Here is a 17,902-nt window from a genome sequence, read left to right as displayed (position 1 = left end):
AAATCAGATTTACAAAAAATCTGTTGTATATAAAGGATCCAGCTGACAGCGAGTGAAGAAAAGTCATGTGGGAGCCTTCGGAAACCCAGCTTCCCATTTACAAGCAGCAGGGGAAAGGAAAAAAGTAGCCGAAGAGGCCGACACTGATTTTTCCCACAAATCACAGAAATTCAAATTTGGTGCTGTCCATTTGGGAGTTTAAAAAAGAAATTAATTTAAAGATGTATTAATTATGCCCAGAGCAGAAAACCTGATACATAACAATTTAAAAAAAGAAATTAAATTGTAGTAAAGGGTTATTGTCTCTATTTGCGCGGGTTTTAACCTTTGGCTGTGACGCCAAACTGCCCCCTACTGGTCAACAGGCGAAACAACATTTAAAAACCATTTTTGAAGTTCAGTGGCTCGCCCTGCTCGGCACTTCCGGCACGGATTCAAGCAACGAAGCCAAGAACCTCCTCTTTTATCTTTAAAAGAATATGACAGATGTTCAAAAGGGTGTCTGGGGAAAATACAGGAAACATCGCCGAAGATCTTGAGTTCAATTAAACACAAAGCACTGAAGCCTGAAGGACATCGCAAATACTGCAGCAGTTTCCAGAAAGCCGACGCAGACGCGCCGCCTAGATGGCAGAAGCGCGCAGGTCCGTCGCTGGAAACCGTCGTTCGCAGCGCAGCCCGCTGTTTCACAGACACGCCACTAGATGGCGGGACGAGGCAGGGAAAACGGCAGCAGACGGAGTCCTTCCCGTCCCTTCCCTTCCCTTCCCTGCTCTGCTTCCCTCCCAGCGCACTGTTGGAGGATGTCGTCCCTTCCTGTTCTTCCGCGGCTCCGCGAGACGGCTGCGCGTTCCATTATGTCCCTGCCCGTAGCCGCGCTGTCCTCGCGGTGACACGCACGCACTCGGCGCGCTGCTCGACGTTGATGCCACACGCGTATCCAGGTTTTGCGGCGCAGTCGTCGGCGGATCTCGGCGCGCCGTGACTCGTCGGCCCGCAGCCCCGGAGCCCCCGCAGCCCCGCAGCCGCGCCTCCATGGTGCTCCTCCCGCGGCCTCATGGCGGAGACCAAGATCATCTACCACATCGACGAGGAGGAGACGCCGTACCTGGTGAAGCTCTCGGTGCCGCCGGAGAAGGTCACTCTGGCCGACTTCAAACATGTGCTCAACAACCGGCCCGTCAACAGCTACAAGTTCTTCTTCAAATCCATGGACCAGGACTTCGGGTGAGATCCTGCGCCCGGCCGGCGGTTCGACCCGTTCTGACGAGCCAGGCAGGTCTGGACCGGCTTTGGCAAACGGCCCCGGGTGTGATGATGGGGTTTGTCTCGGATCGGATCGGATCGTCCCCCCCGTTCCGCTGGACCCGACCTGATTTCGTAATTCGTGAAAAATAACGATAAATGAGTGTCCTTTTAAGGCGGGGTTGCGCGCGGGTCGCGGGAGAGCCCCTTTGATGAACTTCAAAGAGGCCGTTATGACACCTGTCTCTCCCCGGACCGACAAACACGCCGAGTCTTCGGCGGCCCGCGCGCGATCGGTTCCACCTGTGTGTCGGTAAAACGTGGTGTGACACTGTGTACAACATGGTGTATAATCGAGGTGTAATGTCTGGTGTTAATGCGCACTGACTGTAGTAGTGATTTATTCATTATTGTCCTTCCCTCGCAGCGGTGTGTGTTGACCTGCCACTTGTTTGATCCAGCATCTGAGCTTTAAAATACGTTTCAGCTCAAGTGCGCTCGATATTTCTCTGGGTTTTTTGTTAAAAATGCCTCTGGACTCGACGCCGGTGAGTGGAGGTGAACAAGCGCTTGACGAAACGGTGATGTTTTTACACACACAGCCCGTCCTGAGGATCTGAAGGAAATGAAGCAGAGGGGGAAGAGCCCGTCGGAGTGACAGACACACACAAAAATATTGACACACACAAATATTGACACACACACACACACACACACAGTCCACTACATGGAGTTGTTATTTTCTCGAGCCACATCCCTGTCTTAGTATGCTGTTTTAGTTTATTTCCTTGTTATGAAATGTTAACTTGTTAAATCAGTTCTGTTGTTGGGTTGTAAATCGATCCTCCTGCTCGTATGAAACGCGATAAAAGTGCTTGAGTCGAATTTAACGTTTTTCCCCTCTCTCTCTCTTCAATTTTGTGTAATTTGTCACTCCCTTCTAAAAGTTTCCAAAATTCTGTTCTCATCATGATCATGTAGCTGTTTCACTGTCGTCAGTTATCCTGTCAGTTACTAGTTAGCCTAGGTTAGCTACGTTTTCGAGTAGCTCAGTCTGTTTCCTCACTGTAGTCGTGTCTGTGAGCCCTGTTTCGGTTGCCTGACTGTCAGTTAGCCGTGTCTGTTACTCTAATCATTGCTGTTTTTCTCAGCAGTTAGCCGTAGTTTGGGTAGCCAAGTTTCATTTCCTCTCGTCAGTTAGCCGTTTGTTTCGGTCTCTCTCGTCAGTTAGCCGTTTGTTTCGGTCTCTCTCGTCAGTTAGCCGTTTGTTTTTGGTCTCTCTCGTCAGTTAGCCGTTTGTTTTGGTCTCTCTCGTCAGTTAGCCAGGTTTGTTAGCTGTGTTTCGGTCGCTCTCATTCCGTCTTTTGCTGAATGTTGTCAGTTGGCCGTGTTTCAGTTACACTCTTTCAGTGGCAAATACCTGATTACGGTGGTTTGTAAAATCAGGTCCATACAGTAGGAATTCAAATGAATAATATCTTTGTTTGTCAGAGGAAGGATAGTCATCGCTTTTATTTTCTGTATGCGCAGGACAGACACCTGAGGCTGACCTGAGTACTGCCAAGAATCTGTAGATTCACTTCTGTACACCACCATGGCATGTGGTTCGGAGGTCATTGAAAACCACAAAACAGACAATAATTCTTTTCCAGCAAATAAAGCATTAACGCTTCTGATTACTAACCTGAGTATTATCTAGGACAAGTAAAGCTATCATTTATATATAAATAGTTTTCCAGGGGGTCAAGATACAAAATCACTAGTCAGTTCATTCACTTAACGCGTACAGCCGTCAGATAAAGTTATTGCTTAATGTTTTATTACTGGAACTAGATTATAGTAATGTTGTGACATTAAATATGAATATGCTTTCAGTTTATATTTCTGTTAATTCATGCTGTGACATTATTAAATATGAGATGTGAACAGTCACACAGTGTTTTAGTTATTCTCCTTATTACAGCAGCAAGGACCATACTGTGTATAAACATGTAGAACTTTGCCAAATGGGATAAATGGGAATCTCAGATGGATTTTAATGCTGCCGTTGGACAGGATCTGAGTATTGGAGTTTCTCTCAGTAAATCCAGCCGTTCTGCTGGCCCTCCAAGTGGAATTTTTTTTTCCCCTGGCTTGAGAGACATTCAGTAGCCTAGTGTTAAGTGTGTTGGTCTGCTATGGTAAAGCTAAAGGAAACATTATGGTTGTTCTGGGTTAAATTCTCAGTATTTATTGGAATTGGCAGTCTTATCGGAGGTGTGATGGAAACAGCCATGTAGTGTGAATTCCTTTTCCGGGATAAGGAGAGTAATGTTAGAAACAAATTCAGTTAAATGCTCTTTTTTCGGTTTGAATTTACCTTGAATCCCCACAACAGAAGCACAGCATGGAATTTATGCTTTGAAGGATTGCGGGCAATAACACATGTGTACAGAAGCTGTTAAGGGTAATTTGCTTAACTGCTTTTTCCAAGTAAATGTTAGATAGTCAACTTTACAATGATTTACTCACTTAAACAGCAGTACAGATTCAGGGTGAGTACCTTGATCGAGGCTAGGAAGCGAGATTAAAAACTAAAGTTAGCAAGGCAACAGCCAGTATATACCACCTTCAACCCTTGTACTGCCTTACACTCTGTTAGCATTAGTATTGATTGTCGAGGTAGAACATTTTTTAAACTCTTTTTTTTTCTTCATGGAAAAAAAAATATTACGAAAACATGACTCCGCTTGACTCCACTGAATGACCAGTAGGCAAAAAGTGTTGTTTGGGAACTGCAAGTTACTTAGATAAAGGAAGAAACTATTTATTGGCTGCTGCATTTTCTGGCAGACAAACATCCCTGGACAGGTATGTAGAGATAAGGTGTGGCTGTTGCTCTGGTAATGCTCTCAGAGGTATGTTTGACCTCCACATTCCCGCATTAGATGGAATGGCTTCAAGTGCCAGGGTTGGACCTGATCTCTCCAGTCTTCTCTTACATGAGCTTTTGAGGCCTGAATGTCATGGCCTTCCCTTATCTGTTTGTTTTTGGAACCGTTGGTGTCCGTCTGTCTGTCCGAGCTCTGGATTATGTGACTTTTTTTTGTCTGGCTTTGTGCTGCAGCGTGATGCCGTTGATCTCTATTAGTCTGGAGCTAATAGAGATATTTCATATTTCAGCTCCGGTAGTACGGTTCAGTGGACGTGAACCGATGAGCCATTTGCAGCCTAATTGGAGTTTGGAGCCTTAGTGCAAGGAAGGGCTTCGTGGCAATAATTGGCCAATCTGTTTGTGCCACAGTGCAAGTGACTGATTGCATGGTCTCGGGGGATCCTCATAAAGCTCCCCGTGGCGTGAGCTTGAAGGGCTTTCTGACCGGTGCTGGGGGGCATCAGCTGCTGCTGTCCACCCCCCTTATGCTAGCCCAATTACCCAAGGGGTCTACTTCCTCTGGTCAAAAGAACTCCCCTCTTGCGAACCCCCCGCTGGCTCCCTGCTTAAGAGCTGGAGCCTGAAAAGATAACCTGTAAGTACAGTGTTTTCATATTCAGGACCACTGGCAGAAACGCAAGTGGAAAAGACAGTGTAATTCCCTTTGGCTTCAGTCTCGAAGCATATTTTTGCATGATTATCCTTTTTTATTATTAACGTTATTCTTCCTTTAGCTGACACCTTTGTCTAAGGTTACTTAGAGTTCAAAGTGTACTATACTTAGCTATTTACAGTTGGATATCCATGTATTTCGCTGGGTAATTTTGACTGTGTCAAACCGGAGCAAGTACCTTAATTAAGGGTACAGGGTCTGTGTATGTTGCGTTCATTTGTTTTTTGATTTCAAATTGAAAAACAAAACGCGAATTACGGTGCCTTCATTTGTTTTACACACACACACACACACACACACACACACACACTCTGACTGAAACTGCTAGTCCTGAGCGGGGTCACAGCGAGCCGGTGCCTAACCTGGCAGCGCAAGGCTGGAGGGGAGGGGACACACCATGATGTGATACCAGTCCATCACAAGGCACCCCAAGCAGGACTCGAACCCCAGACCCACCAGAGAGCAGGCACAGGTCAAACCCACTGCGCCACCGCGCCCCCCTTCATTTGTTTTAAAAATGAAAAACAAATGATGAATTAACTATGTTTAAAAACCATTTTTGCTCAAAATGTTGATGAAAATATTTAAAATGTGCCTTAATAATAGTTTCTTGCCACCTTGTTTTTTGACTTTATTTTGTTTTGTAGTATTCTTGAACAACCTGGGTGTAAACAAACTGAAACTGCGCATAATCCATCAGTGGCTTCATCAAACATGCTGGCTTTGCTCCGAGTTATTCATAAGTTAATATGGATCACTAGGTGCTTTTGAAAAGCAGCAAGAGAATGACAGTGAGGGAGGATGACATGTCCACCGAGAAAATTACCAGGATTTTTCAGGTGCTGCTACTTAAGAATCTTATTACTAATTAAACGCAGGTGTTAAAAGCACCATAAAGTTCTGGTTTACATTTATTTATCAGACATTTTTCTCCAAAGCCACTTCCAGCAAACTCTGTGTAGTGTTATCAGCACACACACCTTATTCACCACGGTGACTTACACTGCTAGATACACTACTGACACTGGGTCACTCATCCATACATCAGCGGAACACACACACTCTCTGTGTCACTCACACACTATGGGGGAACCTGAACAGCATATCTTTGGACTGTGGGAGGAAACCAGAGTACCCAGAGGAAACCCATGGAGACACGGGGAGAACATGCAAACTCCACACAGACTGAGTGGGGATCGAACCCACGTCCTGTCGCACCACCCAGGCACTGTGAGACACCTGTGCCACTGTGCTGCCTGTTCTAGGTTAGGCTACTTGTTAGATTGTAAATATTGTGTACTTTAGGGCGGTCGTCATATTTTATATTGTGAGATTTTGATTTTTACACTTTGTATGATCAAATGAAAAGAGAAAAATTCTTTTCATTTTCGTGCGTGCTCAGAAACAATAAAAAGCTATTTTTCTAATTTTTCTGCTTTCAGTATTAATGAATACAAATGAAGGCATCGTAATTCGCATTTTGTTTTTCAATTTCAAATTAAAAAACCAAATGAACGCAATGTACGTGGACTGTACAACGTTACATTTAATTTAGCTGATGCTTTTCTTGAAAGCAACTTAACAATGTTAAGATTACAATTATTACAGTTACAAACATAATTATTTACTCATTTATATAGCTGGGTAATTTCACTGGAGCAATTTAGGGTAAGTACCTTACTCAAGGGTGCTACAGCCAGCGGTGGGGATCGAACCTGCATCCTTTGAATCCAAAAGCAGTAACTTTAACCAATACGCTACCAGCTGTCCCTGCCTCATGTACAGCAACAGGAGTGGCATTTGAACCCCAGGTACACTCACATTACCACTGTGTTATGTGCCATTTCAGAAGGAAACCTAGTATTTATGTCACATTAGAGAAAAGCATCTTCCAGATACATAAATGTAATGCCTGTTAGTAGACAAACCATTTTATGCAGTTGTACAAATTTTTTCCAGTAGTGTGAGCGGACAAACATCATCAGAACTGAAGCTCAGAACAATCATAGCCAGTGTTCCACATATGAATTATTTTAATATACTGAGTTTTTCCATGTCGGAAAGGAAAAACTTGTAACCTGTGCTGTTTGAATATTTTGTAGTTCCCTTTGGGCAGCATGGTGCTCCACCAGTTCTCTGTACGTGGTAGGGAAGGACATCTGTTGGCAGTTGAACGTTTGTGGATGCCTGCCTCCTTGCCGGCTTCACAGCAAAGGAAGTGGATCTCAGACTTCGCTGTGGTGCTGGCCAGAGCTTTCGTTTGGGCCCGCTGTTTGTAAATATTTAACACTCGCACACCAGCCATATTATTGCTACAACACCTCAGATGGAAACTTGGCGGGTGATGCTGTGTGTGTTATCCTCGTATGAAATGATTAATTTCAGACTGTTCCCCAAGTGGGCAGGCCCAGTACAGCTCTGGAATATGTGTGATACGTGTGCCGATGTAGATTTTTATTTTTGTTTTTTTCTTTATTTCTGTAGAATGACTTTTTCCAATGTATTATAAGGGCAGTTTTTTTTTAAAAAAAAACCATCAGTTTTTATTGTTGGCATACATTAACACATATGCCAGAAATCATGCAGTGCCTTGAAGTTGTTGGTTCAAGTGCAAGGAGAAAGTTGCCTCCCATTTAACCTTTAATTTTTCAGTAAAAGAGAAGATGGAATAAAATTGAATCATAATCCTAGTGGACTTGTCTGTCCAGGGTGCCTTGTGCCTCACGCCCTTCGCACCCCGCTAATGGTGTTGAGCCGCTGCCCCGATATGTTAGAAAACTGGTTAATGATTATGGATGTGTGAAAAGTGAAAGTTATGTCAATTCTTGCTACTCTCTGAAGTCACTTTAGGCAAGAGTCTGTAAAGCAATTAAAAATAATGGTTTTATTTCATATTTAATTTTGAAAACTATACCTTATCTCCACAGCGCTAGTTATCTGTAAAACTAGGCTGTGTGTTCTGCTCTTATCAGTGCCCTGTATGTGGCACATGGGAAGACGTTTGAACCTTTCAGCGAGAGCATTTTTTTTTGCAGCTGGAACGGTAGATGAAGAATATAACCGTATTTAATATTTTATATTCACAGCGTATTAATCCAAATGTAGTTTTTTTCCAAGGTGAACATTGAAAGGGAACGTGAAATTTCATAAGCACCAGGAGTGGTTCACATTATTGTGCAAAATGGGCAGGTGATAATCCAGTCCCCTCGACTTCACCTGAGAGCGGTGAATGTGTGTCCTTGTGCGAGGCATCATTCTTTATCGTCACTCCTAAGGCATCTACATGCCAAACAATTTACGTAATATTCTTCCGCTCTCTAGTGGAGGACAGTTATTCAATGAATAAATAAATGATAACAAAGCTTTCACGTTTCCTGTTGAGGACGCTGCGTTCCAGCGTCCTGCTCAAGGCTACCACTCTATGGGGGTCACTGGGAGAAGACACTACCTTTGTTCTTCTCCAGGTGATGAAGGTGGACTCGCCTTGCCGTTTTCCATGAACTGCACACATTTGAGAATTAAACACACTTTAGGTATGCACTAATGTGCTCCTTCAGTTGTGTAGTGTTGTCATACCTGGAAGGACACAGGAAGTTGGTGCTAGACTCCCCAAGGTTTTCTCATCCTGTACTTGTCATAGTTTGATCCCCTTCAATGGTACCTATGGCAGATGCTGGCATAGTGCTTAGAGCCATTGCCCTGAAATCAAAAGTATTTAGATACAGTAACTTTTATCCTGCTGTATAAATGGGTAAATAAATCTAAGAATCGTAGTGTATAAACTTAACATTGTAAATTAAAGAATGACCTAAATGAATAACTAATAATAATGTTTAGCCTGAGGATCATAGAGAATATTGGTGGTCTTCGTAGCTCGGGTAGATGGTTGAGGTGTTCGGTTGTTCGCCGAGCTTGGCATTTAGGTTGCAAAGGTTTCATAATCAATCGAGGTGACATCATCGGTGTGCACGTTGTGTGTTTTGTGTTGGATGCTTCCTCCTTTATATATAGTTTGATGAGCAGGATTGCCTGAAGCTTGGATGTGATTGGTTGGTTTCATGTGACCTTTAGCATGAGCAGTTCTTCTGATTTCTGATTGGTCGGTTGCTGGTTTCAAATCGGAACCGGTTCGATACCGGTTAGGTCCTCGTTGGTCCTTGCATCGTATTGGCTTGTAGATGGGGTGCAGTTCGATATGTTTATGGTGACGAAACGTTTGCAACCTAAATGCCAAGCTCGGCAAACATTCGAACACTTCAATGTTCAGCCTTCTTGGGGCTCCTTATTTTGAGGGACACTCTATAAAATAGAACAAATGTTTGTCTTCACTTTGGTCACAGGTTTGAATCCTACCTCCAGTTGCAGTACCCTTGAACAAGGTACTTACCTTAAATTGCTGTAGTAAAATTACCAAACAATCCAGGGTAAAGACAGTTTCGTTGCCTTCGTTCTGTGAATCATCGAATGGCTCGTTTTTGAGCCTCACATTTCTGCGTAGGTCTATGTTAAATCTTCAGGGATTGAAGGAAAGGTGTTTTGTATTGCTTGTATGAACTTCCCTTTTTGTGTCTGTGTCATTCTGCGTGTTATATTTATGTTACTAAATAGACAGTAATTCAGGCCGATGTACCTCAGAGTTGCACACTGAACCGCAGGTGGATGCTGCTGATCATTTAACTTCTTTTCCGCTACCAGGGCGGAGATATATTTTCAATTTTCGTGTCATTAGGGCTTTGTCACTCTAATGAAAGTGTAACACTTGATGGAATCTGCTGCTTTTTCCAGCTACTGTACCTCTTGGGGGCTCAGTTGTGATTTTCTACAGCGTCTCAATGTGTGTAAAACAGTGTACGTTGCCTTCATTTTACTGCATAGCTCATTGTTGCTACACGTGATGTTTTGGCGTCTGTCACATAGAAGCGTGAAGCAGCGATCGATCACTTTGCCTTCCCTGTTCCCCCCTGCAGTGCTTCTTTGTGCATTAATAATGAGTGTGTTCTCCGAGCCTCTCCCAGGGCCTGCCGTTTGTATGACACACAGTGACATAAATCACAGAAATAAATCTCAGACAACAGTGCTTCCCCTGTACCTCGGGAAATGCCGCCTGCGTGTCAGTTAAACACCCATCACTTTTAGTGTTCATTTATTTAGAATCTGTCACTCGCCGAATCACAAAACAAGTTAGAGCTTTTGACGTTTTTTGTATCGTTTGTGAAAAATAGGTGTGGACTTTTTAACCGAAGAGCAGATGACCAGATGATTCTGACACCGTTGTACAGATCGAGAAAAGCCTAACACCCTTAACATCATTTATTTTTGCAACGCATGTTTTTGTCAGAAGCAACTTGAACAGCTGACAGTTTTAACATTATGAAACGGTGCTATTTAGTTTTTCCCTTGAAATCCAAATTGACTCTTCTGAGTATGACATGCCAAGTAGACAGGTGACTGATTTACACTGTTCATCTTCATAATTAATTACTCATTTATACATAAGTGTAATTTTTACTGTACCAGTTCAGGGTAAGTAACTCTGTCGTGGATACTACAGCAGGTGGGGTTCGACCCGGAGTCCGTCACGTACAAGGAACCAGCTCTAAGCACCATCTCGGTTGGTATCCCCTAATAATTATGCAGTGTTTTTATCAAAAGTGTGGTGTATTGCATGACCTACAGTACAGTCTATAAGTACAGTACTTTTTCAAGGACTAGTGCAACAGTGGAGAGATGGGTAGGATCCAGCAATCCACAGGTTCCAAGTCTATGTCCTTCAACACGATACTGACTGTTCCTAACTTTATAAATATAAAAAAAAAAAAAAAAAAAAACATGACTGGTACTGCTGAACGGACGGATTTATTTAGTTGAAACATCGGCCCCCACTAACCCTTGGAATGTAAGCACTGTATTGTGTGAGGTTAATGTATCACCCCGATGAGCCTGCTTTTTAAATTATCCGATGCCTTTGTCCAACGTGACTCAAAATGAGGTTGTGTTCAAACTGGTGGACTTTCAGTCACAAGGCTGCTTTAAGCGCTACTCATCCTTCATGCCATATACACCTTGCGTTCTTTTCTCATGTTGAAATTTCAGTGATCCCTTTTATCATTTCTTGTCATGAAGTTGTTTCACCGGTTTCTGTGCCGTTCGCCGGAAAGACGCTCCTGGTGGACCAGCTGCGTCGTGTGAGCCGGAGTGGCGAATTGGAATACATATTTGCTTTCAAAACATGTTCTGATAAGATGACGGGGCGGGGGAGGAACCTTTGCTGCGATGCAAGTGTTGCAGACACTTTTCTAGCTTTGCACCGGGTGCTGAGAAAAATCACTTTGCTTTTAACACGGAAGTGCTAGCAATGTGTACAATACCATGAGTTTACCTCAGATGTGCCTTAAATGAGTCTGGTTCCATTGCTCTTTCTAAATGTGATTGCAGAAATGTCAGCACCCCTCATTTGTCTGTAATCTAATGTTTTGTAGAAAATGGCTTTGATAAAGGAAAGATTTTCCGATGCAGAGTCCGTCTGTGTAACTAGCGATACTGGAATGGGTGCCGGCCTCAAGAACTGCTGAACTAGTCATAATCAAGAATGTTATTTATATGCACACGTGCTCTGCAGCACGCATATAGGCTCATCATATTTACATTCATTCGTTTAGCAGGTGTTCTTCTCCAGAGTGCTGTACAACTGAGAGTAAACAAAAGTGCACCTCCCAACAGACAGAGATTTCAATGCAAAGGTCATCGTTTCTCCAATATCTCCATTTTTGCTCTTTGCACGAAGTAGCTGCATATCGAGTCAGAGAGCAAATTCACAGATAAGGATGTCAAGTGGGATGCAAATTTAGGGAGCTGTTAGGGGATTGGGACAGAAGAGGGTTCCAGAGAGGTGGGTTTTGGGGTCCTTCTTGAATGCTAGAAGGGACTCAGCAGTGCTGAGGGGAAGAGAGCACTCATTCCTTTGCAAAAGCCAAAATTCAGGACCTGCAAACTTTCGATTTTTGACCAGTCATGAGGTGAGACCAGTTCTTGTCATTATTATTGAGGTATAATGGAGAGGGTTTGATGTATTCAGGTCCCCAAGGCTTGTCGCAAGAGCACCGACTGTGCAGGCACCAGCATTGTTCCTTCACGCCACATCTTAACCAGGAGTCCTAAATCTGGAAATGGAGGCAACATTGTGCAAATGTTGCTCTAACATAAATCTGTCAGTGAAAAAAGGGCAGTTTGAACTTCTTGCAGATTTTTGGTAGCTTCTTGCAGACTTCTGGTAGCCACGAGTGAGGAAGCAGCTCTCCTACAGTTTGTCGATTCTCTGAAAATCCTGCAGCCCAGACTTCATTTGTGAGCATTGATTGAGTCCGTCTCTGTTTATCTCCTTGCAACTGGGGCCTTCTAATCTCCTGATACGGCATATTATCCGCAGTTTAAGGTTGAATGTCTTTAGCGATTTCCTTTTAAAACGCGCAGTGCATGTAAGATGTGGCCTTGGAACATAAATGCATATTTAATTCTCATAGAATATTCAGTACAGTGGTGTTTATAATCCACCAACATTATCTTGTGATTTGTATTCAAATATCCAGTCCTGGAAAATGGGTTTTGTATTCTCCCTCCTCTTCAACTCAGAGCTGGTTCATTTTGTAAGTTTGAAAGAAAAAAAAAATAAAAATCCAATTTTGTGTTGTGCATCAGAGCCTCTTAGAGCCTGTTAAAGTGAAGTGAATTTATTTCTGCCAGAAAAATGTGCCAGCTGCTTTTCCTCCTGTCTGGACAAATTTCACTGTGTCACAATCATCTGATGGAAATCCCAGCAGTAAAAAAAAAAAAAAATATGTAACTGAAATGCTTCGAAAATCAAATCAGAGAACACCTGTCAGAAATGACAGTTAACAAGAAGGATCCTGAGGCTCAGCATTTTTTAAAGGGACACCAACCTTAAGTTTTTTTCTTTTTTTCTTTTTAAAGTTTCACGAACAGCTTTGGGGCAGTAGTTGACATAGTGGTTACAACAATCACTGTGTAATCGAAGGACTGTGGTTCGAATACCCCTTCTGCTGTAGTACCCTTGACCAGTCCTTATAAAAGATGTACCGTCCTTATAAATTCAGTTGTCAGAGAAAAGCTGTGATTTTTGGTGAATAAGGAGCCATATAAATTCATGTACATTTATTCATTTAACTGACACTTTTCTGCAAAGCGACTTACAATGTTACATGTAAGGAGTTTGCTGACTCCCAACCAGTCTTCCTGCTTCGTGACCCTGTCCACCGCACCAAATCCCCATCCCCCAGGGCATGTTCTGCCTGCTGGGTCCTTCCAGCCGATGGCGGCAGCTCGCCTTGCTGTCCCTGCTGCCTGTCCTGTAGAATGATGACACCAGCACAGCAGGTGTGTCTACAGCGGGGGGTCGAGGGGGCCTCCAGGGTAACTGGGAGGAATTTACAGCTCTGATATGGACGGCGTGACCCCTGTTGGTGCCCTGCCCCCACCCCTCTGGTCCTGCCTCTCTCTCTCTCTCATAAGCAGATATTTTGGCTAAAGTCATGTCCCATTTTACCATGATTCTGACTCCATGCTGCTGCTGCATTAAGTGTTTACGGAGATGCAGTGTAACGAAATGAGCGCCGACCAGCTCACACAGCCTTTGTGCATCCCTGCTGGTGCCATTCTTCTCTGGAGTCGCAGAAATGGAGCACACCTCTTTTCTGGCCACACGCCTCTTTTGTGTCCTTGTTGGTTATTATTTTTTAAATTTTTTTGTCATCAACACAACTGAAAATGTTTGGTTTGTACTAAGCTACAGCAATTTACCCATTTATGCTGCTGGGAACTTTTCACTGGGCCGATTCAGGGCACGAAGGGTAAGATCGAGGCAGATCAGGGCAGGAGAATCTTCATTCTTCAGCAACAGCCCTAAGCACTGCACCCCCTGCTGCCCCTTTAATGCATTTAATGCAACTGATTTTGTAACTAAATTTTTTGCTGGTGCCCTTCGCCTTGGTTAGTAACACAAAATTACAACAGCGAAACTAGTAGTGTCCTATAAAATAAATATAGTGTACTACACCGTCGTGTGAAAAGTACAGTAACAACACTGTATTTAAAACAAAAAGTGATTTGAGGGCCCCTTGTTTCCGGTAGGTCCCAGCCCTGCTCACCAACCAGAAAGCAGCGAGGGGGATTTTCGGACCCATGTTCCTGTGACCTCACCTCCTGTCTCTTTCTTTCTCCGTGCTTCCTGCAGGGTTGTCAAGGAGGAGATTTCCGACGACAACGCCAAGCTGCCATGCTTCAACGGGAGGGTGGTATCCTGGGTAAGACTGATGAATAGTAGAGGGCGGGGCTTTAAGCACATTCAGCCATTTCCGTGAGATGTGTCTAGTGATGGGCGGAGCTTACAGCACTGTGTGGCGTTGTCATTAGATATCAGTAGCACTAGGGCGGGGCTTAGAGCAGTGTGTACTGGTGACATCCCTGCCGACACCACATGGTCACTCAATGCTGCACTCCATCATTTTTGCTGAATATGTATTAGTGCATAAATTACGTGCTTTAAATTGCATGCGGAACAGTACGTTCGTACTGCAGTGTTCTGACAAAGTGTTCTACACCGATATCCCAAAGGAAGCAAAAAGCAGCAGCTACATTATTTCATTTACCACCGCACTGCCCAAGGCTAAAACACACTTGAGTGTGTCGGCTCGTTCGAAAGGTTTCTCTCCACGCTGCTACCTGGCGCTGGTCTGTTACACGTTGCAGTCGGGAAGTGTTTTTAGCAGCGGGACAGTGAATGACTCCCCACGGGCTGTATGTTGGTGCGTGTTTGTGTGTGCGGACCGAGGAGCGCGGCCAACGGGACGGAGTCGTACGAAGTGAGCGGATCTGGTGACGCGGGAGTGCGATCTCGCTGCAGCCCTTTGTTCCCTAAGAGAGGAGCTGCTGCTTTTACATAAACTGCCGCACACACTTGTCACAAGGAAATGAATACAATCTGCTACATCCCAGCTGGTGTCTGGGAACAGATGTGTGGTTGTGAGCCGTTCTGCAGCCCCCCCGCCCACCGGTGTCCCGTGTGCCGTCTGACACCCTGTCCCTGTGTCCACCCTCCCCGATCCCCCTGTCTGTCCCCAGCTGGTCCTGGCCGAGAGTGCCCACTCGGACGGAGGCTCCCACAGCGCTGAGAGCCAGCCCGAATTGCCGCCCCCCCTGGAGAGGCCCGGTGGCATCGGAGACTCCAGGCCCCCTTCCTTCCAGTGAGCACTCGCTTCACGCTCAGGAAAACGCACCCCGACACACACTACCGCGACTATGACTCCATGTGTCATTCTCAGCATTTACCTGCAATTCAACACACCTCTTCTTTGCCCCTAGGCTTTCGCTTTCAGGAACGTCTTTTGCACTTAAAATGCCCACTTGCAATGAAGCTGTTGAAGGAGCTGGAGCTCCTCCTGACAGTTGAGCTGACAGATGTGAAGTTACAAACCCCTGCTTTTAACAAGACCCCACCTGCTGTCATGCGCTTTTCATTCGCATGTATTTGTCGAGCCGACGCCTTTGTCCAATGTAAGATTTGCGCACTGAGCTACTTAGAATGATTTTCTGTTTGCACAGCTGGCTCATCGTTGACGGTAAGTAGCTTGTTCTGGGCTTGTACAGCAGTTGGTGGGTGCCGAACCTGGACCCTTTGATGACAAGGAGACTGTTCTAAGCGCTACGCTGCCGGCTGACTCAAAAACGTACAGTTTAGGTGTGACGCGTCCGTGCTGTAGTCCACGACTCACTGCTGCACACACTCAAGTCCATGTGTGAAGGCAGCATGGTGGCGCAGCATGGTGGCACAGCGAGTAGCGCTACTGTCTCACAGCACCTGGGTGGTGCGAGAGGACGTGGGTTTAGTCTCCGCTCAGTCTGTGTGGAGTTCGCATGTTCTCCCCGTGTCTGCGTGGGTTTCCTCCAGGTGCTCTGGTTTCCCCCCACAGTCCAAAGACATGCTGTTCAGGTTCACCACAGTGTGTGAGTGACAGAAAGAGTGTGTGTGTTCCACTGATGTATGGATGAGTGACCCAGTGTAAGTAGTGTATCTAGCAGTGTAAGTCACTGTGGTGAATAAGGTCTGTGGGCTGATAACACTACATAGAGTTCATTGGAAGTCGCTTTGGAGAAAAGCGTCTCCTAAATAAATAAATGTAAATGTGTTGGACTTCCTGAGAGGGGCTTGTCTACCTGGGGGACACGAGTTGGTAGCTGAGACAGTCACCGCCTTGCACACGTGGTAAAATGGCTCATGTGTTTCAGGACTCCTGCCTGTGCCCCACACACACACACACACACACACACACACACAGAGCCCGGCCTGCTCGGTCCTGTCCAACTGCCGTCACGAATGGGCTTAATAATGGATGCTCTCCAGAAGCGGCTGGAAGAATAATGTAAACATCTTGAGGGAACCTCTCACAGAGAGAGAGAGCCTCTCATTGTGTTCCGCAGCAAAATTTGCTCATCCCTGCTCAATTAGCTGTAGAAGAAAAGATGAAAGAGAAATAACAATGGTTGGTGTTTCGCTGTGGGATATGAATGCGGGAACGGGCTGGTTTTGTATCCGCTACGCCTTTATATAACTTTAATCTGCGTCTCGACTTTGAACGCGAAGATGTTTTCTGAGCTCCTCAGCGGTGTTCCTAGCTAAAATTAGACAAAAATGTCCTTCTGCCCCAGCCTGTTGCCACTGCAGCCGCCGCCGCTGCGTCTATATTGGGAAGGAGCGATCTGTCAAGTCACAGTATCTGTTTTTATTGACTCTTGGCTCTCCTGGCTCCTTACTGCCCTCCGCCGGCTGCCGTCGGCCATCGCCGAGCCACCTCATCCGCCCCCTCCGGCTGGCGCCACCTTATGGCGAGATGTGCAACTGCAGGCTTCCATCTCACACGCTCACACACCTCATCTGTCACTTACTCACATCGAGCCAACTTGCGCAGAAACTCTTGGACCAAACGCCCTCATTTCCATCACAAATGAACCGCTGTCGGTGTCAGTTACATATTATAATAGCTGCATGTAGTGTTTTGCTTTGCATCCTGTCTGCGTTTGCCATGCGAATGTATAATGGAGGAGGGATGACTAATGGAGTAGCTCTATAGGGGCAGGAGAGACGTATTTCACGGGGTAATCCGGATTTCAGGGCGCTGGAAAACGGCCCGTTTTCATCTCGCAGAGGAGTCGGCAAAGTCACCCAGCTGCACCCTCTCCCTGCACACTAATCTGCTGTGGGATTGATGTGCCTGCTGTCCCTCTGGACTTGTGCAGTCACCTGCCAGCAGGCTCCTTCACCAGACCCCAGTCACGAGCCGCTGCATTCCACAACATGTGTGTAGTCATAACGCACGACGGTATTTTAAGTCAAACGTAATGCAGTGCACTGGCGCTGAAGGACGCGAGACTGAACGTTGATGCTCCCTTGGATGGCATGACTCATGTCCAGGAATGGTGTGGGAGGCAGTGTCAGTGTGTGTGCGGGGTGAACCCGAACCTGCCGGCAGCGTCACAGAGCTGCAGCTGTGTCTGTACAGCGGTCCGAACTCTGCGGAACGAACAAAGGTGATAAATTTAATGGAAATTAATACCCAGTCGCTGGTATCATGGCTCCAGTGCTGTCGCAGCGACGGAAAAGCAAAACGCTCCAGAAACAATCTCACAGCAGCTTCCTTTGGAGAGGTTAAATAATTTGATTTACCGGTTTTATGCTATGGATTTAGTCAAAGAAGAAAACGCAGTCTAACTGCTGGTCAACAGAGGGTGCAGCGGCGCAGCGGGCTTGTGCAGGTCCTGCTCTCTGGTGGATCTGGGGTTTGAGTCCTGTTTGGGTTGCCTTGTGATGGACTGGCATCTCGTCCTGGGTGCGTCCCCTCCCCCTTCAGCCTTGCGCTCTGTGTTGTCGGGTTAGGCTCCGGCTCGTCGTGACCCTGCTCGGGAAAAGCAGTTTCAAACTCTGTGTGTGTGTGTGTGGATGACTGCTGGTCTACATGCGATCACTGAAGTCGAATCCGTGTGGCGTTACTATTCCGTTGTCC

At 45.5% G+C, this 17,902-nt stretch overlaps 1 protein-coding gene across 2 annotated transcripts in view; it reads left to right on the top strand.

Annotated features, from left to right (window-relative positions):
- Positions 1 to 424: 424 nt before the first annotated feature.
- The window catches only part of LOC108933485 (segment polarity protein dishevelled homolog DVL-1-like), a 37,224-nt gene continuing 19,746 nt past the window's right edge, over positions 425 to 17,902 (top strand). For both annotated transcript variants that reach the window (XM_029249739.1, XM_029249740.1), the window contains exons 1-3: positions 425 to 1,227; positions 14,080 to 14,149; positions 14,967 to 15,088. In XM_029249739.1, the coding sequence (XP_029105572.1) occupies positions 1,058 to 1,227; positions 14,080 to 14,149; positions 14,967 to 15,088 (362 nt within the window). In that variant the 5' untranslated portion in view covers positions 425 to 1,057. The remainder of the gene's footprint in view (positions 1,228 to 14,079; positions 14,150 to 14,966; positions 15,089 to 17,902) is intronic.

This window comes from Scleropages formosus, chromosome 2 (assembly GCF_900964775.1).
Source record: "Scleropages formosus chromosome 2, fSclFor1.1, whole genome shotgun sequence".
In the NCBI taxonomy this organism is placed as follows: Eukaryota; Metazoa; Chordata; class Actinopteri; order Osteoglossiformes; family Osteoglossidae; genus Scleropages; species Scleropages formosus.
The sequence above is the reverse complement of the archived record's forward strand: the minus strand, read 5'-3'. Positions and strand labels throughout refer to the sequence as shown.